Genomic DNA, 20,618 nt, shown 5'->3' on the forward strand with positions numbered 1-20,618 from the left:
ATAAATTGGTTTAGAAATGAAAAGCTGTAATTAACTACTCAGTGGGAGACAAAATAACCCCAGACTCTAATACCGGAGTGGAACACTGCATGTAACGAGGGATACAGGAATCGTGCTAGGCTACAGCTGTCCAAAGAACAACCAAGTCCGCCCAGTACAGTACCAGCACCGCAGGGGAGCGAGCTCCCCCTTTGAAACCCCACCCACTTCAGACTCCGCCCCCTCATGCTCTGGCCACGCCCACTGCCGCAGAACGCTTGGTCCCGGAAATGCCACGTGTACGGAGTGCGCCTGCGCGGCGTGGCCGTCGGTGTTTCCGGTGTGTGGTTCCCTCCCTCCGTCCTCCCCCCAGGCTCGGAGCTGGGGCCGGGCGAACCCAGGCAGAGTTGCGTCCGCTCCCGCCATGGCCCAGCCCGGGAGACCCCCCGCCGCCGCCTCCGGGCACAGCAGCCAGAACGGGGCTGGAGAGGAGCGCTACAGCAACGGTGAGGCCAGGCCGCCCGCCCGCCCGCGGCCGAGGGTCCGGCCGCTCCCTGCTCCAGGCCGAGGGGAAGCGCGGCCGCTCCCCGGGGGGAGGGCGAGGAGAATCGGTGCAATTCCCCGGCGCTGGGCCTGCGGCGCCTGACGGGGAGCCCCGTCCCTAGCGGAGCCTCCGTGCCCGGCCCTTTGCCCGGGGATCCCCCAGAGAGATCAGGCCCCCGGGCGGGGGCACTCACTGATCCTCCCCAGCTCCCGTCCCGCCGCCCCACCGGGACGCTGAGGGGTCGTGCAGCCGTGCCGGGGGGATGGTCGGCCACGGGGGTCTCCAGTGGGCGAGGCCTGCGTTTCCCCCGGCATTTAGTTTTCCCCTGAGACCTCTGCGCTCCCTCCCACCCACTGGCCCCTTGGTGGGGCCGAGCGGGCAGTCAGCGGGCCAGGGCTCACGGGACGTCAGCTTGTGCTCGGTTTCAGGGTTTGAGTGTGTGTGGGGGTGTGGGTGCCACGTAGGATGCGGGTCATCATTTTGGATCACTTACGTTGTGCTCATCACTGCAGTATCGGAATACACATCCCAAACGGGGTGGGTGGGTGGGTGGGGAAGGGCACGAGCGGTGCCCCCACAGATACACCCAGTGACAGGTTTCTGTGGGAGACTAACACAAACCAGTTTAAAAAAAAAAAACCATGGGGAAGGAATGGCTCCTGTCTGTGAGGTTGTACGTGTTTGGATGGGCATTGCTGAGAAAACATTTTCCAAGTGCCTTCCTTGTGAAATTTTGAGCAAATCACATTCAAATTGGCTACTAGTTTCATCACTGGAATACACACAGGATGTTTGTTAACCTGTTTTGCTTTATTCTGATTTAGCAACAAGCCATAAAACAATAATTCTCAAGCTTTTGTGCTGGGGATCCCTTTCACATAGCAAGCCTCTGAGTGTGTCACCCCCCCCCAAATTAAAAACACTTTTAAAATATATTTAACACCATTATAAATGGTGGAGGAAAGTGGGTTTTGAGATGGAGGGTGACAGCTCGCAACTCCCCACATAATAACCTCATGACCTCCTCAGGTGTCCTGACCCCCAGTTTGAGAACCCCCGCCATAAAAAGTGGCCAGATCTTGAGTTAAAAGATGTTTGGTAGCAGCATTAAAGATTTCAGTATCTGATTTCAAACAGCTTTGCACATACCGTTTCTCTTTATGCCCAACTGTAAGCTTATAGAAGAAAATAAGTTGGACTTTTAAGAAGGGGATGGATTATTTTTAACAATGATATCAGGAGAGGACATAACCTGATCCCTCTGAGGGGATGGAGTTCTCACTCTCACAAACCCCAATGCACATACAGTAGGTGGTCATGAGGTTTTGTTTTCTGGAAACATTAGGTGATGGCACAGATGGGGTATTACATGAGATAATGAGCCAATGGTCTGAATTTGCCGTAATAGAATAGTATTTCTATAAAAGTCAGTCTGTTTTAGTCCATTATTTGGTAAATAAGTTGTCATCCTCTGTTCACATTATAGTGAGAGAGAAATTTTTAATAATGTGTGTATGGTCCTCAGACTGCTACAGCATACACATTTGTTTTCTTTTCTTTTTTCTTTTTTTTTTAAGGAAAAAAGCCCTATTTTGTAAAATAAAGCTGTTGAGTGAGTGAAAGATTTATTTTATAGTATATCTCACCAATTATAGATAGCTTTCAGCTTTCTAAATGCAGAAGTCATTCATAATCTGAGCGTCTGTGACCGCTTGTAATGTAGTGTACATGTGGCACCACGGGGTTATCACTTGCAGTGGGAGGATCCTGTAACTTTAGAGTAAAGCACATAATGTAATTTTACTTGGCAGTTTATGCAAAAACAGTGTTCTCCCATTCAATAAATTGTATAATCTGAGAGCTCTTTCGTTTTAATTTTTTGTAGCCGTTGATTTAGTTAATATTGCCTGGAGTAGGAATGGACTAGAGTTTTCAGAGATGTCCTAAGGAGAGATTTGAAGGAGAATGCATGGCAGGCTAGTTGGGGGTGTCTGGCATAGGGAAAAGGAAATTAAAAGGAGAATTATGCAAGTTTTTGTTTATGTGATGATAATGTCATCTTCAGATGTGACATTAAATGTAACACTTTTTTATCACTAGTCTTTTAAATGCAGGAAATCTGTTAAATTGTTATCAGCACTGTTTAAAAACATGCATGGAGAAGGAGTCCTGCCCCCAAAGACCTGGCATGTTGCGATGCATTAAAAGTCAAGTGCAGACTGAGCAATAATATATCTTTTTTTAACATGATGTGACTATGTGACAATTTTTATAATGGCTGGAGTAGCTTGTATGTAGGAAGTAAGCTTTGTTTATGTTCATATAGGCTATTCCAGCTTTTCACAGCAACTTCTTGCTCATCACATATTTAGCAGGTTACCTCCTGAGCACATATGTTCACATATCACCGTAAATTGTTGCTAGCAGCACTATGTTGTTTATCTGTCTAAATTGCTGACTGTTGTATATTGGGTTGCTTCAGTAATCATCCCCTCCAATACTTGAACAGCTGTAGCACTGAGCATTTTTTGACAGTAAAATGAGCTAGGCTCATAAAAGATGGAAACTCATCTGCTTTTGGTGTTAAGCATATTAATAGTCCTGCATTTTAAATAAACAGACTAACTTGAGTATTTGTAATGTAAATACATATTTTTGATGTCTTTAAATGTCTTTTGCTAGGATCATATGATCTCATGCTATAATGTCATGATGTTTCAGAAACTTAAGTTTTGATCAGGGCCCCATGTGCTCTGTGGTGAGGTGGGACCAAATTCAGCTGCACCAATCCCTATGTCCATTTTGGGTATTTGACTTGCATTACTATAGTAGCTTAGTGGAAGTACTATTATTCCTGTTTTTACAGATGGGGAACTGAGGCACAAAGTCACACATGAATTCTGTGGTGTACACCCTGCCCCACAACAAACTTCTCATCAGATTTCTTTTTTCAAAGTGTTATCTTAATTGTAACTTTCTCTAAAAAATACAATAGTACATTAAACAAAAACAGTTCACTGTTATGTTTCTAGCTACTGTATCAACAGTTAAAAAGATTTGGTGACATCTGATTCTTATCAGGGAATCTGAATACTGTATTTTTGTTTGAAAAGCAGGTGTTCAATGATCCAGGAATGATTCTCATGCATCTGTTCTATATATATTATGTATTTTAAATGTTGATGTTATCACTGAAGTCATGGGAGAACTGAGGATATTTTAGTTATCTGTCTATAATGAAGGGACAGAAGTTAGAGGTTCTCCTTCAGAGACAGAAGTGAGGACGCATTGAGCAAAATAATCGATATATTCCCTTCTTAAGATCTGTCTTGAAGACTGAAACAGTGAGATTCCAGTTAATGCAATTTGACCTAAACTGCTTGAAACACCTTTTTCGAAACCTCAGAGATAACCAATATGACTGTTCCCTTATTTTTAATACAGTATAACAGTTAAAATACTATGTTAACTTTAAGGTTGCTACTGTGTATGCACATCAAGGACTGCTTGCTTAAAAACCTAAGCATTTAAAACAAAGACATCTTTTATAGTCACTTAAATGGGCATGCAAAAATCACATAACATTTTTATAAACTTGAGGTGATGGAATGGGAAGTAATTCAGAAAGACACAGCTTGACTACGAATAGCAAAAAACAGTTCAAGAGAGAACCTGTGACAGAAAGATAGTTTTAATGTCAACTGGGATACAATAGGAAGCGTATTTAGTTCACCTAAAAACATGTCACTTGGAGATATATACCGCCTCCCTTCAGAGTGGGGATGTGTCTTTAGTGGATAACATATGGTGTGTACAACTTACAACTGTGGTCTTCAATTCTGAAATCTTGAAAAAAAAAATTGTTCAGATTCGGAATGAAAACTTGAAATTACTTGTGGAAAGCAAATTCCGAAATATTTCATTTCACAAAAATCAAACATTTATTTATCTGGCTGCCACCTGCAGTTTGCGGTCCTTAGTTCTGGGACAATCTGATGGTGGAGCTGCCCTGGAACGGTGAACCCTGGATGCCCATGGCTCCTCAGCATCCTGCCAGGATAGCTGGCAAGAAACCAGGAGGGTTTACAGTGTGAACTTGCCTGTGTTTCTGTGGAAGAGTTGGTTTCTGTGAAACATTTTGGTTTTGACAAAATAGTATTTTCCAATAAAAACCCATTTTGTTTAAAAAAAAAAATGCCCCACCAGCTATAGTCCCAACATTGTGAAAATAAATAATGTAGTACTATTTTCCCCTATCATATCTAGTTGTCATCTTTAAAATATGGAAAATGAATGGTGGCCTAAGAATGTAAATAATTCTAAAAATGGCTAATGGTTTCATAAACTGCTTGCTTCTGAATATCTTCTCCAAATGAATTCAGTTTAGTTCAGCTATACCAGTCAGCAAAAATCTAAAAAGCAGATTAAATGCATAGGCTACCTTTTTTTATTTCACTGAGCAAAATTTCTGAGATTTGATGGCAAAATTGACCTCTGTCCCATGATCCTGACAGAGATGCTTTTTAAAAAGTACTAAGGAAAATGTAGCTGCTAATTAGTGTAAACAGCAGCTTTTAAAAAACATTTTCACTCTTGGTCATTTCAGCATGTATACTCTGTTCGCCACCCTTCATGTGTGCACAATAGTTACTTGGGGAATCAACACAAACGCCCGCTGCCATGTTAGTATGATCATACCAATATATGATTTTTCCCCTCAAACACATTTGGCTTAGCTGATTGTCTCTTGCCTTTAAATGGGCAATAGAAAATAACTTTTCTATTAACTGGCTTCCAGAGCTTGCATTTTCCAAAGTAAATGCTACATGAGTAATATGGGGATGAGTTTTTCCTCTTACTAAAACTGACCACTAGAAGTTTTCATTCTTAAGCTTGTGGGAAATATGAGTCATGGTTTATTACCTTAAGAGCTATGCTGATATGTTCACTAACTTGTATGTTCCCCAGTAAATTAACAGTAGGGTCAATCATCATGTTCAAAGGAATATTTCTAAATTGTTTCAAACTCCAAGCATATTTTCCCTGTCTGCCATCTACATTTAATTGCTTCATTCTGGTTCACCAGCCAGCTGCATGCGAGAGCATCACAGTTATGTTTGATTTGCTTTTATTGAATGTCTGGCTTCTGGATGTTCACGTGCAAACATCAGCCAGGGATGATGGCCATGTTCAAACCTGAAACTTTTAGAGAATATCAGGGTTCTACTAGGTTGTCAGAAAAATAATTAAACAAAGGTCTAGTGTATTAAGAGCAATTAATTATGAAGTTCATGTGTCTTATACTGCTCTCCTTATACTTGGCTTGTTACTAAAAAGCACTTCATTACTAAGGGACTAGTGGTAAATTCCCAGGGGCTGTAAATAAGTGATATGTTATTGGGAAGCTGGAAATTTCTTCTTGGGTACAACATTGACTCTTTGATGTTTTTTTCTTGTAGGTCCTGTGCAAAACTCATTGATGCATTCATCACAAATGTTAGATGGCCAAGGATTCAGCTCTACAGTTCCAGGATTATACTCGCATCAGATACCAACAAAGGTTCCTGTGCATCCATCTTCTGGACAATATAACTTTGGTGGTTCTCAGAATGTTTCTCTGTTAAGTAATCAGGGATCTGGGCAGACTCTTAATAGACCACCTGTGGGACCTATTTCTATGGCACCTTTGCAACATACAAGTTCTGTTCCCCAAATGCTTCCTCCGTCACAAAACTCTGCTGCTATACCATCATCTTCTAGTAGCTTCGTTCCTGGAGCTTATCCCCCAGCACTTTCAAACTGGCAGTATGGTCAGACTCCTATGAGTCAGCCGACTGGGTCTCAAACAAACCATTTTGCTCATGTAGCAGGAACATTACCAACCCAGCCATTATCATCATCAGGGAGCACAAATCCTGCAACAAGCTATCAGTATACTGTTTCCCCTGGAGGTCCTCCACTTCAAAACAGCTACATGAAACCAGGTAAGAAAGATAAAGTAAACATAAGGACTCTTGTACAGTGGCATATGTTTGGACTGAGTTATACATCTGGTTGCAAAAGTTAATTCTCACTTTAGCTGTTGTGGTTAAAAATAAAGAAAGATCTGATTCTGCAGTGACTCCTAATAGTTGTGGAACTGCATTGTTGATCTAGATGCTCTGATGAAATGCAGTTTAGAACTACTTGGAGAACTTCCATTCACTTCAAAGAAAGTTCCATGTAGGGAGCAGGCTCTTAATTTTGTGTTTTGAAGAATGCTGCAATAGGCATTTGCTGGGAATTGGCCTTTCTCACTCATTGTCTTGTTTAAATTTATGTTTAATACTGCGTATTTAGGTCAAATGTTTGCATGTCTTCATGCTTTCTAGGGGTTCTTTCTCACAGCTCTGAACCTAGAGGATCTTTTCTCCCCACCACTTACCAGCTCTTTGTGGTACCTACCTGCCTTTTAAAAAAGGAAGAGAGGGACTAGAAATATAGAGAACGGAGGGTTTGCAAAAATATATATATTATATTTGTGTGTTGGGAAACAGGTAGACAGTACAGAGGTTGGGTGAGCATATATGGTACCTGTATGCCCTTTCGTACTCTTCTGAATGATACCTATTTGAACATTTGCACACTTGGATCAAATCTTGGCCTCTTGCGATTTTCTGTCAGTAGGGGTGTATGTGCAAGTTGAAGGTTTTTTAGGATTCCTGTTCATCATTTAATGCTGGCAGTTCTCAGCATGGCCTTTGTTGGAAAGTTATAACTTGAACTCCTTGAGCATAGTTTGTTGAGTCATACAACAGTCACTGAAATACAGAAGCCTGGTATGTATGTGTGTTTGAAAGGAGAAGCTGGGAGAAAGCAGTGATGCTACAGTTCAGTTTCTTACTTCACTCTAGACAAAGATGATTTGTTCAGGAAAACACAGGCACAGACACTTCATTGAGCACAGCACAGATATCAAAACATACATTAGCAAATAAAATCTCACTAATGCTTCTCTATTCCCTGGTAATATGCACCAGCCAGTCTCCAATCTTATCACTGGCTTCTGTTAGTGGTAAACATTTAAAATTTTTTGGTCATATTTTCTTAAATGCATGAATTTGTCACAAGCTATAATAGTTTCTTCAGCATCGTTCACTAAAGCAAGTCAAGTGTCTGGAATAGTAGGCCTCAGCATTTTATGGGAAGTAAGAAAACATGAATAAAGTGATATGCATATTATTGTTAAATGGAAAGCTTAGTGTGTACTAGATAGAAAGCTTCCTTACTCTAAATATCTAGTTTTCACTCCATCCCAAGTTGTTTGTGTCTAGAAAGTTTCTGAGAAAAGAAGTGTGAAATGGGCTATAAAAGTGATAGAGCAGCACATTATTAGATCTTTTTTTTGTGCCCTATGATATGCAGGTGACAAAAAATTTGCATAACACTAACTGCTGACTTTAACCATTTTGGAAACACAATACAGATGCAAACCACTTGTACAGTTTCAGTTCACTACAGTTTTATCATTAGGATTCTACTATCCAATTCACATACAGCAGTTCCTTTTCTAATTCTTCTTCTACTGAGCACACGTTCCTGTTAATGGGAGTCGTGTGCTATCCTTCTATAAAATTTATTGCAAGTCAAAGCAACTGGAATGCTAAAGCAAATATTTCCCTTGCGGATGACTTTTAAACTCCTGTTGACTGATGTGTCAATGTTAACCATGCACATTAAAAGGAAATTAATTGCACATTGGCTTTCAAACTGTGATCTGTGAGCCATTAATGTCCGTGAACATACCCCTTGTAGTCCACAGGTGGAGGGAAATTAAAGAGTAGATTGTTGGGAGAAAAGGCAGACCTTGTGAGACTGGTTTTTCAGAATGGTCTATAGGAGGGTCCCCAACGCGGTGCCCGTGGGCGCCATGGTACCCACCGGGGCATCCATGTGCGCCCGCCAACTGGCCGCTGGACAAGCAGCCACCAAAATGCTACCGAGAAGTGGCAACGTGAAGAAGTGCTGCTGCTGAAATCCCGCCAAATTTTGGCTGGATTTTGGCGGCGACACCTCTTGATGACATTCCTTCACAGTGGCATTTCGGCAGCTACTTGTCCAGTGGCCATGGTCCTCGGGGGCTAGTCGTCCGGTGCCCGCCCCATGGAAAAGGTTGTGGACCACTGGTCTGCAGAATAAAAATGAAGGACTGTAATAGCAGGACTCTCATAGCCATAACACAATACAAATTCTTCCTGAACTAAATTGGTTGTAGTTATTTGTAGAATTAGTGACATGTACTGTCTTTAAAATTAGATTGCATAACTTAGTTTATTGGCTAGATGCTTCTTGTATTTAGTGGGAGCAAAGGTCTCTGCTAATGTTGGTAATGTACCTTGCCCGAAGCTGTCTCTGTTGGCAAAGTCTCAGATAAAGGAACAAAATGGAAGTAATCGTGATAAAGATATACTTTTGTTTGATGTCACCACTACAGATACACCTGGAATATTGAATGTTGTTTCATAAGTAATCAAGCAGATACTTTTTTAAATGATCAGTTAAGTTTGGGTAGTTTGATCTGACAGCTTACCTTATGTGGCTAAATAATCAGTGTACTATAGAAATACTTCTAATGTATTTTAATGTGTGGCCATATGCTGCCCATTTTGGTGAAGACCTGATGTACTGACAAAAGTTGGTGATTGATCATTGGAGAAGATATAAACTATTTCAAATTTAGTTAATGCCTGATAGTGCTCCTAGTGCTTTTAGAGAAGAGTAGACCTACCACCCTCTGAAATGGAAAAAGGTGCTCCTAGGACAACTCTTAAGCATAAAGTAAGAAATTAAGGGCGGGATGGCAATTAAATAAGTAATTATCTTTAAATTATCCATGAATGTCCAGGAAGGGGAAAATCTTTCATTGGCTAAGGGAGGGAGAAAGTTACAGAAAAATGATGTGGTCTTAGAACTTTTGTACATTTCTCCAACCTAGGAAGATAAACACTTGTGAGCTTTTCAATATATAGATGCTAATAAACCTTTGTGTACTATCCTTGACCTAGAGTATTTAGTTTCAAAACAAAAATCCCTTGCATTGCATAAGTATACTTGGGCTGTGTCTTGTTGCTGCAGTATTCTCGGTGTAAAATCTTTTTTTACAAGTAATGAAAAATCTAGAAAATACATATTTCTAACGACGACTACTTAGCATCAAATCATATAGATGGCAGATGGTCAAGGGAAAATTTGTTTTAAAAAAAAAAGTATGAATTTATAGGATCATCAGATGCATAATATTGACATAGACTGGCATTTTCAAAGGCAACTCTTGTGGTTAATGTGCCTTTGAAAATTTTGCCACAATGGTTTTGAATCATCAAAACAGGTAGTGACGGATCATGGAGCTTCAGAAATCCCAGTACTTAAGGATGAGAAGAAACTGTCTAAGAGCTGTTAAACTTCATGTGCTTCTTTTGGGGTTTCTGTAACTTGTGCTGCTCTTTCCACTGAATAAATAAGATTAATATTCAGATTGACCTGTATATAAGTAACCATCTGTAACTCTTCAGTCGGTTTAAAGCTCTTGAAAATGAATTATCTCTACAGGCTTTGTTCCTCCACCAGTGAATCGGCCTTTAGCTTCAGCATTCCCTCCTGCTAGACCTCCTCTAGGACCGCCTCCGGCCGGAGGTCCACCTTTAGTGAGGCCATCAGCAACCCCAGTAGGACCGCCTAACAGCTCTCTACCCCAACCTCTGCTAAATTCAGCTACAAACCAAGAAGGTAAGGGATTGATCAATTCTGTTTATTTGGTTTTTCCATATTGATATAGGTAATTGTAAATACAGAAATTAACTCAAGATGACTTAGCAAACAGAAACTTTTGGCTGCTGGAAAACTCTTTCCCATGATTTCACTGTAGTAACTATGCTTCAGAACTCTTCCATTTTTTTTTTTTGATATATGAATGTTTTCATCACCAGTACTTCCCAAATGACTGTGTTAGAGGATCTTTTTTCTTAAACTTCATACTTTTTTCTTTAACTTAAACTTAGAGGTAGTTCAAATATGAAATGAAATGTTTTCCCAAATATCAGTTTCTGATGCTATATTTTCAGAAGAACAAATTTATTTCATGTGTGTTGAATTTGTGTTGCAATGTGTCTGTGAAAAAACTGTACCAATTAATGCACTGATTTTATTGCATTGACGTAAGTTGAGAATTTCACATTAGTGTAGCATAGTTTCCTCACAGTTTCAAGGTAAAACTGATGGGAGAAAGAAGGCATATTATTTCCCATTGACAGATGCAGAAGAGAAGTGTAAAACTGAGTGCTCAAAATAAATATCTGAGAGAGATACGTGTGTGATGTTATGCCCTTGGTTTTTATATTCATTTTTGTATTTAGGAGGGATTTTTTCTTTTCCCATTGTTTCAAAACTGTGTGGGAAACTTAAATCTCTCTATCACCAATCCTGCAGCAACTACAGAGGATTAAAATGTTATTCCTGCATGGAGTTCTTCCCTTTATCCAGTAGGATCAAAATAGGAGTTAGCATCATTTGAATTCTGGTATCGTTGCTCCTGGAGTGGAATGGGGATTGCTATATACAGGGTTGTTCCATGGGGAAATTTTATAAAATGTGAGCTCTGCAATGCTGTGTCAGATGTAAGTGCTGTATGTTATATTTAACTTTTTGTAGTGAAACTTTTGAATCATACTTACTGTGTGCTTTCTTTGCAGCATGTTAAGGTAGTTGGAGAGTGACACCTGCTCTTAATAAATGCCCTACACAGTACCAGCTGTCCAGGACTAATTAAGAAAAAATATGGCAGTCATGAGGTTTACTCCTATGGCTGCTGCACAAGTATGCCATTGTGTTTAAGCACTCATCACTGCTTTGTACCAAACCAGGGTGGATTTGATTTAAATCACTAGTCAGGAAGACTAGATTTAATCATGGATTTCTACATAAAAGTGCATTCTTCTTGATTGTTATAACCTTAATACATATTCTTCACAACTTGGAGATAAATGTAGGTTTCCTTTTTAGAAGGTACACACTATAAATTTTTAAAGTGATTTATTTTGAAAACTTTTCAGATTAGTTTTACAGCTATATCAGAAAATGAATGATTGTTTGATTAATTCATTTACCAAAGGTAATTTAAGCAGATATTTATGAAGTCATTGGGAGGTGAACTATCTCCAGTTCAACAGGCTAATCATTAATATTTGGAGGATTTTCTTGCCATGCTGTATTAAGAGGAGAACATCACCAGACAGACACTTAAATTGTTTTATTTAACTAAAACAACAACATTGTGTATTTCTGGATTTATTTCTTCAGCAGCAAACATATAATATTTTAATAAAACAAGCATATTAATTTTTGAATTTAAATATTCAAGTTTTTCTTTGTTTCACTGTTTGCATTTTGCGCGCATGACTGTCTTACCTACAGGTAGAGGAACTACATTAAAATATTCCCAAACTGGGTCTCTTTTACAGCCTGCTGCCATTATAGGTTTTCCCTTATTGTGAGAGTATGGTATTGTTGGTGGCACCAGGCATGGCCCAGTGTTAACAAAGGGGTGAAAAATAACAGTGCCAATAAGGCCTCCCTGTATCAGGCCTTTGGCCAGCTTGCTTGTCCGAACCGCTTCCATGTTTAAACTTTAATTAACCCCACAGGCCAAATAAAAAAAATGAAATGTGTGGCAACTAGTTATCAGTACCAGGAGGCAATTATACAGCCTGCTTGCACCTGGCTGAAGGGAGTGAAACAGAATGACCGGTCAAGAAAAGTTACTAACGAGATAATATGTTTTTTTGCCAAGTATAATTTAACCAGCGCAATATAATTGCTGCTTTATAATGTGCTTGCTGTATGGAAACTAGAAGGGAGGGAAGAAGGGGGGGGAGGGGGAGCTGGGCATTGGGGGTAATAAAAATGCTTAGCTAAAATCATGTATAAAAAAAAAAGCTGCTTGTATAAAGTGTGCTTGATTTGAGACGTGTCTGTGTCTCCAAGCACGTGCTTTAAAATCTCAAATACACTTTTTTTTGCTTCTCCACCCTGGTGTGTCTATTGGAGCGAGGCACTCCGGGCAACGAACCACTGTTGCTGTCGCCTCGGGCCTTTGTGCCGGCAACAGTATGGTAGATCTCAAATCAATGAAGGCTACACTCAGAAAGACCTCAAGACTTCTGGAATATGCCGTGCGAACAGTTTCACTTTTGTTTCTACTTCCTGTCCCTCCCTCATATTTATCTCCAGACTTCTTCTCCTTGTCCAGATCTATTCTTCCCCCAACAATCTTCTATTCATTGAACTTTTTGAAACTTTGCACTTCTAAAGATAGGTAAGGGATTGACTCTGTGTACACAAATTTGCAGAGGGACAATAGGGTTGAGGTCTGTTATTTCTCACCTCTATATATTTATTTTATTTATTTATTTAAAAACATTTTTGGTGTTAACAAGTATGTAATATCCGGAGACACAAATCCACAGTTTGAGAACTGCAGAACTAAGCATCTCTGATGGTATCTTCTAGACTGAGCACTGAGTCCCATTGGGTAGATAGAAAGATTAATCTAAATAATCTATACAGAAGTCCCTGGAATCCCATAAAATTGGGTCTCTAATCAACAAAATACTGGAACTCATTTACAAAACGTTTCTTAAATATTATACTATAGAATTAAAATTTATAATCCCTATTCCATGATGAGATATCTTTAGATAGGTTTTTTCCTCAAAGTATTTTATTAAAAAAAATCTGATTTCAATTTAAAAACATTGATTTTTATCCACCCTGTACCAAACTGCCTTGTAGTGTTTCACAGTTAGTGTTCATCTTAGGGCCATATAGTAATTGGCACTGCTTGTTTTTTGTTTGTTTTAATCTAATAATGTGAGATATCAAGTCAAAATTGTTCTTGGTTTCCCCACATGCAGTAAAATTGATAACTGCTTTCTCCTATAGTAGCTTGGTGAAATTGTAGTATGAAGACCCATTTTAAAAGGAAACTTGCATGGACAATGAAGAGTATTTGTTATAATTTTTGAGCATATGAAATTTACTTGAAATTGCATTTGGTTAGCAAACTGGTATTTTTTTCCACATTTAAAAAAAAGCCGTGTAACACATTCTTTCTAGATAAGTTAGAATTTTTAACAGACTATGAAGTGGCTTATTTACTTCTGGGTAACAAGTCTCTTTAATTTGGGTTACTGTTTGGATATGTTGGGTATGTTTTTCCTTTTACTAACCCAAATAACCCCTTTATGTATTAGTTGATGGTTCCCAGTAGCCCTTCACTAATAATTCCCTTCCTTCTTTTGCCACTTTACAATTCTTTTGGTTCTTTACCACAGTTTACTCTTGATTGGGTGTGTGACTTCCAGAAGCTGCTATTGATAGAATCAGTAGATGGAGCAGGATGGGTGCTCTTAAGAGAAGAGTGTTTCGTTTCTTATTCTTTTAGCAGACATAAGTAATCATTTAAGGGTGGAATTTTCAAAAATACATAAGGGAATTGAGCATCTGAATCCCTGAGGTGCTTTTGAAAATCACTTCCCAACATGTTCAACCAGGGGAGGAATTTGGCATCTTGCTACACCGCAGATCAAGTTGGACTCTTTGCAAAGCCTTTTATCTAGCCTAACTAAAAATTACATCTCTGGTGAAGTAGTTCATTCAAATGATAAGTAACTTTTTTGAAGGGTTGATAACATTTAATGTGCTCGGCGCAAGCAGAGTCAGCAGGGGGAGCACAAGTAAGCTGTATTCCTATATCTCTATTTAATCACTGGTGCACAAGCAAAGTAAGCGCAAAATCATGCTAACCTTGAGCTTCATCCACAATGTGGAACACTTTTTATTTTGATACATGTTAATAATCCCTTTTCAATTTATGTTTTACAACAGATACTGAATATAGTGGAAGGTTTTTAAAAGTAACTATACCTAAGCCTACGATTTAGTCACAGGTATTTTTAGTAAACGCCATGGACAGGTTATAGGCAACAAACAAAAATTCATGTCCTGTAACCTGTCCATGACTTGTACTAAAAATACCTGTGATTAAATCTTGGGGGAGGGCGCTGTTTGGGGGGATGCCCTTGGCCAGTGGCGCCAGCGGCTGGCCGGGGACCGCTGCCGCAGACCGCGGTTGCTCCAGCTGGCCGGGGACCGCTGCCGCTGACCGCGGTTGCACCGGCCAGCCCAGGGTCTTTTTCCATTAGGTGATCCTTTTTCGCTTCATGTTTTAGAATCAAGCATTTGGATTTTTACACTGAAATGTTCTCCAGCTTGTCACTATCATATTAAATCAGTTGCTGATATTAAACTTCAAATGAGGAAAAGCAGCTCGGTTTCTGATTTTAAGCCTTCATTTCTTAATGGATTGTTTTTAGCAGGTGATGCAACAGCCACTGCCAGTGATGGATCTTTGGTCCAAAACAGTTACGATGCAATAGAAGGAGGAGGCTTCATGGGTAGGACATTCTTATTAAACACTTTTAATTTTGAGGAACTTAATTTTTAAAGCCATTTCAGGTGGGAGGTGGTGGGGTGTTATTCTAACATATGTATACTTTGCTCAGTGTAAGTTTATCTCAAGGAAATTGACTGTAGTGTTTGAAGCTTTGTTTTAACATTTTATCATGCTTATCCATGCAAGTGTTTTTTAAACAACAATCCAGCCAAAACCTTTCAGTAAGTGCCTGGCCAGAATGTCAACATAATAGCATGATATCAATGGAAGTGATATTTTTTTGTCTATCAGCCTAACTGCATTTCTTGGATAACTCATTTGAATATGTAAATCCTCTTTGTCCACTCTAGCAACCACATATCCGTCTCCTGCTCCCCAGAATCTTAAAATGGGTAGAAATGTTGGGTATTCTTATCCCACCTTACCACCAGGCTACCAGAATGCATCTTCACCTGGAGCACCGGGAATGCAGTCCTCACCTCTGCAATATCCAGCTGGACCACAACCATTTCCTCAGGTAAATGTTGATTTTGTCTATCACTAAAGCCTCAGTCCTGTAAACTGCTTGGCTCACTTTACCTATTTTAGAATGCAATACACAGATTTGTCCCTGTTTAAAATAATTATAGACTGTAGCAAGGGTCCCCTGATTTATGTGGCATGGCTACATTGAATTATGCAGCATTATACTGCAGTGTTAATCACCACATAACTTGATAGGCTGAGAGACAGTGGTAGAAGGGCTGAAGCACTGTCAGTGGGGCTTGGAGGATGTGGATGCTAGGATTCCTAGACTCTCAGAAGTGCAGAGCTCCACAACCCTGAGTCTTAGGAGTTGTTCATCCGGGGAAGGCATCTACCCAGTAACTTCATGTTTGTGTGGTTTAGAAGAACAGATATGGCAAGTCTCCCCCTTTCTCCGTCCCAGATAATAATTGTAGATCTCATGCTGCTGCATGTACTCCCACTTGAGCTGGCCACACTGGTCCAGATCCTCAAAGGTATTTAGGCATCAAACTCCCTTTGAAATCAAATTGATGCAGCAAATGTATACATACGCAGATAAAATAGGATTATTTGTGTGCCTGGATAATAGCATACACCAGGGTCCTGTTGACTGCCAAAGGAATTCAATAAACTTGGAAGTCTTAGAACAAATGAATGGTGGTACATATCTTTGCAATAATACATAAGCTGCTTGTTTCTTGATAGTTGACAAGATTGTTTGTTTTGTAACTAATGCCCCAGTATATTGCAACAGAACACCAAATAATACTTGAACTACAAAATTCTGAAAGGGAAATAATCTGCTTATTTTTTAAATTGATGTATCATCCAGATAAGGTCAATTAACTTAATTTTTTTTTTTTTTTTTTTTTACTTAGCCTGCCTTGGGCACTAATCACATAACTGGGTCTATGAGTGGCCTGAGTCTGCAACCAGAAGGATTGAGATGTATCAACCTTCTTCAAGAAAGAAATATTCTTCCTACAACACCTTTGCAGGCTCCTGTCCCAAACTTGCATGAAGAAATCCAGAAGCTCAACTGTAATCCAGAGTAAGGTTTCCCATTAGCTATAATTTATCAAAAGAAATGGAAATAAGAACTATTCCTCAGATTTTAAAAAAATCCTTAGGATCTAAAAATCAACATATAAAATTCTTACATTCCTGAAATATTTGCTTAGTTTTTTTGGATACTGCCAGTAATTGTTTGGAAAGCAGTTTCATTTTTATTAAAATAATGAAAGATGAAAAGTGGCTTAATATTTTTACTTTTAAAAAGATGAGTAAAGTACAGACCGGAGTGCAAACACTGCTCTGGACACATTTCAGGTATTAGCCATATAGATTTATTCATGTCTTAAACTATTCCTCATAATCTCTTTTTATAGTTGAGCAAAACTGCTGGTGTTCAGTTGATCAGAGAGTGAAATGCAAGTCCATAGCAGCTTTTATTGCTGTCAGTCAGATACCTCTCTCCCTCTCAAGCGAGAAGGAAGGTTCATATGTTCTTGCTGGAAAAATTTCTCTGGGAACATTGTAATGTGTTAGAAGTTTGTATGAAAGTATATTGTAGTTTATATAAGATAATATCAATTACTAAGTCTTCTTCTAAACCCTGTTTTTAGAACACTTCTGGTAGACGATATCCCTCCTTTTGCCCTTGATCTGTCAGAGACCTAAAAATAGGTTTGATGAGATTAGTTGGGTAACTCCCATCAGTGACCTCATCTCCTCTTATAAACAGGGGATTCCTTGAGTGTAATCCTTTTTTCCAGTTTATAGATCTGGTTAGTTATCTAACCAGCTGAAATTATTTCTCCACTCACCTCAACATATATACACCTCTACCTTCATATAACACTGTCCTCGGGAGCCCAAAAATCTTACTGTGTTGTTAGGTGAAACCGCGTTATATCAAACTTGATTTGATCCACTGGAGTGTGCAGCCCCGCCTCCCCCCGGAGCGCTGCTTTAATGCGTTATATCCGAATTCGTGTTATATTGGGTCACGTTATACCGGGGTAGAGGTGTATCATATTTTGAGATAGGCATGTCTAACTCCATCATATCCATTAGACAAAAATCAGTGCTTTGGATCTCCAGTTCTAAGGCTAATGACTAGGCCTTCTCCTGCTACAATATGTAACTAAAGTGCTTTTCATGACACTATCTACAGCAATATAAACACAATAAATACAAAACTGTGTTTAAGCCATCTGATAAAATGAGTCTGTAGTGTGCATCTCCAGAGTGGGTTGTGATCCACCTTGTGGGAACGTGGTCAAAGGCCTGGTACTTTCAAGGCACTTGGATAGGTGTGATAGAACCCAAGAGTTGCAACCGGCAAGAAACAAAAGTCAAAACCAAAATGGATTCTGGGCAGTTGTAGAAGTAGAAATTAAGTCATTTAAGTAAGGCAAAGCAAAAAATAATAATAATCTTGAACGTGAACCTTACATTTTGAACTCTGTGCCAGAGGTAACCAGTGAAAAGTTTTAAATAATAGAGTAAATGGGAGGCTAAACAGAAGGCCAGCAACATAGTGTCTACTATAATCTAACTGAGAAAACCTTGGCAATATTATCAATTTACATATAACCAAAGATACCTTTTTGATGTCTATCTGAGAAGTCTAACTTGGGGTTAAGTAACCTGTATGTAAGTTTTGTATTTGTTTGTAGCAGAATGTGTTAGGGGCCAATATACTTATTCCACTCAACCAAATGTATACAAAATATGGTGACAATTTAGGAAAAACAAGGTACGTGAGATGGTTATGCCTTGGATTCAAACAGTTCAGGTTGAAGTTGCAGGGGATTTGGCATAAAGCTGGAGAGAGTATTCTGTCAGGAAATAGTAATTCACTGCTATCAACTGTGAAAAGAAAATGTAAAGGATGCTATGTACTACTTTAATAACAACGTTATTCTCTGAAAGTCTGAAAATAACCCTTTATCATTCATGTAGGTTGTTCCGATGTACCCTGACTAACATTCCTCAAACTCAGGCCTTATTGAATAAAGCCAAACTTCCTTTGGGGCTCCTGCTTCATCCTTTCAAAGACTTATCGGTATGATGAAATATTCAAAGCTTTAAATACTGTAGTGTCAGCTATACCTGTACTAGAGTTCAGTAACAATAACTAACTGTATGAGGCAAATGTCTCAGCTAATCTTGGCCCAGGAAAAAACCTGTTTAGTCATCTTGCTTCTGCTCCATGAAAACCAGTGTCATCTTTTTAAATATCTGTCCCCACTGTTACAGTCCCTAGCCTCATCTTCAATGATTTTGGAAGCTGAGGTCCAGTACACTACTCAAACTATAATGAAATGAGTTAATATATTTTAATATTGGTATAGCTTGTGTAGTTTTATCTTGTCACCTAATTACCAGCTGTAGCCATTGATTTCTTCCTATACTCCAGTTCCCTGAGCACTAACTCTTAACTAAGTCAATAACTGAGACTCAGATGGTCTCAGACCCCCTTTAAGCCATTATTACTTGGATTTAATCTGCTATTATTGCTGCTGTTCCAGATAAGTGTGATTTTTTTTTTTTGGTGGTGGTGAAGTGATCACTAGAGTCATAAGGAAGGCAATGTGGATTCAATTACTATAAATTCATATGGATCCCACAGCCTGTTACTTTAACAGTTGACTTCAATTTCTAACATACATCTTTATATAAGGTCTGTTTCTGCTGTGCTGAGTTGTGGGACAGTGTTTTCTCTTTTTAAAATAAAATGAAAATACAAAATTAGACATGTGATTGAGAGGTTTATCATCTTTTTTGAAAAAGAAACTCATAGCTAAGTAGGTTAGAGCCTGAATTTAACCAGCCTTTCTAACAGTTAATGTTTTGGGGGCACCATGAGGATTAGGGGTATTTTCTTTCTCTATCCTGCTTCTTAAGTGAGAGTTGCATTTAGGCTGGCTAACCTGAAAGAACAGAGGAGATAGTATTACTATTGTAGATATGTCATAAGCATCTTGCTTTGGGGTTTTAAAGCAGAAGTTCCTCTTTTCCAGCAATTACCTGTGGTCACCTCCAGTACAATTGTGAGATGTCGTTCCTGCAGGACATATATTAACCCTTTTGTCAGCTTTCTAGACCAAAGGAGATGGAAGTGCAACTTGTGTTATAGAGTGAATGATGGTAGGTTTTAAACCAATGAGCCCACTTAAACATTCATGTCAACTTTTGAATTTGACTTCTACCAGTATTCCATCAATACATTTTTATCTTGACATCTGAGGTCTGCTGCTATACGTCTGGTCCTTCCCAGATCAGGAGTGTGTGATGTAGGAACTCTTCCACTACGGACCAGGACGTAATCACTAAAGAGCTTCATTGAGTTTGAAACAATCTCCAAATGTGAAATATTATTGTACTAACTTGCTGCCCTACTTAGTACCCCCTATATATTTCCTCTTACACAGTATCTCACTGCAGATATAGCATGGTTACTCAGACATGTCTGTGCTAAATCCTAGCGCAGTTAATATTAGTGTACGTTAGTGTGAATTGTAATAATATTATAATTTTCATTTTATATAGTTCCTGAAGAATTCATGTACAATCCTGTGACAAGAGTATATGGAGAACCTCATAAAAGACCTGAAGTTCAAAATGCTACTATTGAGTTCATGGCTCCCTCCGAATACATGGTGAAGTTTTGTTTCCTCTTCTTAAACTTTTATATATTGCTTTAATGTCTAGGGGCTTCAATCAGAAAGTTCCCTATTTTTTTTAACCCTCATGGTGTCTGCATGTGTTCACACCCAGGGTTTCTTATGCTAATGTACTGCAACTTCAGCACAATGTTTTCTTGACTTAATATCAAGAAAAATTGCACACAATCATTGCTTTCACTTCTGTTTTTGGTAGATGAGCACATTTGATTGTGCTCACCAACAGTGCATCTGAGATTGATCAATTTTGTCATCTTCTGGAGTTATTGCTGTAGGTGGCAGTGGTTCTGAACCTTTTTTGTATTGACCTTGAATTATGACAAGTTTTTGGACCTCACTCCTCTAATATAAAGAAATGGTTGTTGTCTTTTTCATACTCTCACAAAACCCAGATGTATTCAGGACCCCT

The 20,618-nt window shown here is 39.1% G+C and overlaps 1 protein-coding gene across 2 annotated transcripts in view; it reads left to right on the forward strand.

Annotated features, from left to right (window-relative positions):
* The first annotated feature begins 298 nt into the window (after positions 1 to 298).
* SEC24A (SEC24 homolog A, COPII coat complex component) overlaps positions 299 to 20,618 on the forward strand; it is a 47,320-nt gene continuing 27,000 nt past the window's right edge. The window contains exons 1-9 of one of the 2 annotated variants that reach the window (XM_045027565.1): positions 299 to 485; positions 5,983 to 6,507; positions 10,112 to 10,288; positions 14,932 to 15,012; positions 15,362 to 15,528; positions 16,397 to 16,569; positions 18,486 to 18,588; positions 19,547 to 19,673; positions 20,076 to 20,185. In XM_045027565.1, coding sequence (XP_044883500.1) covers positions 404 to 485; positions 5,983 to 6,507; positions 10,112 to 10,288; positions 14,932 to 15,012; positions 15,362 to 15,528; positions 16,397 to 16,569; positions 18,486 to 18,588; positions 19,547 to 19,673; positions 20,076 to 20,185 — 1,545 coding nt within the window. In that variant the 5' untranslated portion in view covers positions 299 to 403. The remainder of the gene's footprint in view (positions 486 to 5,982; positions 6,508 to 10,111; positions 10,289 to 14,931; positions 15,013 to 15,361; positions 15,529 to 16,396; positions 16,570 to 18,485; positions 18,589 to 19,546; positions 19,674 to 20,075; positions 20,186 to 20,618) is intronic. The other variant, XM_045027566.1, reaches the window with a different exon arrangement.

Source organism: Mauremys mutica, chromosome 8 (genome assembly GCF_020497125.1).
Source record: "Mauremys mutica isolate MM-2020 ecotype Southern chromosome 8, ASM2049712v1, whole genome shotgun sequence".
Lineage (NCBI taxonomy): Eukaryota > Metazoa > Chordata > Testudines > Geoemydidae > Mauremys > Mauremys mutica.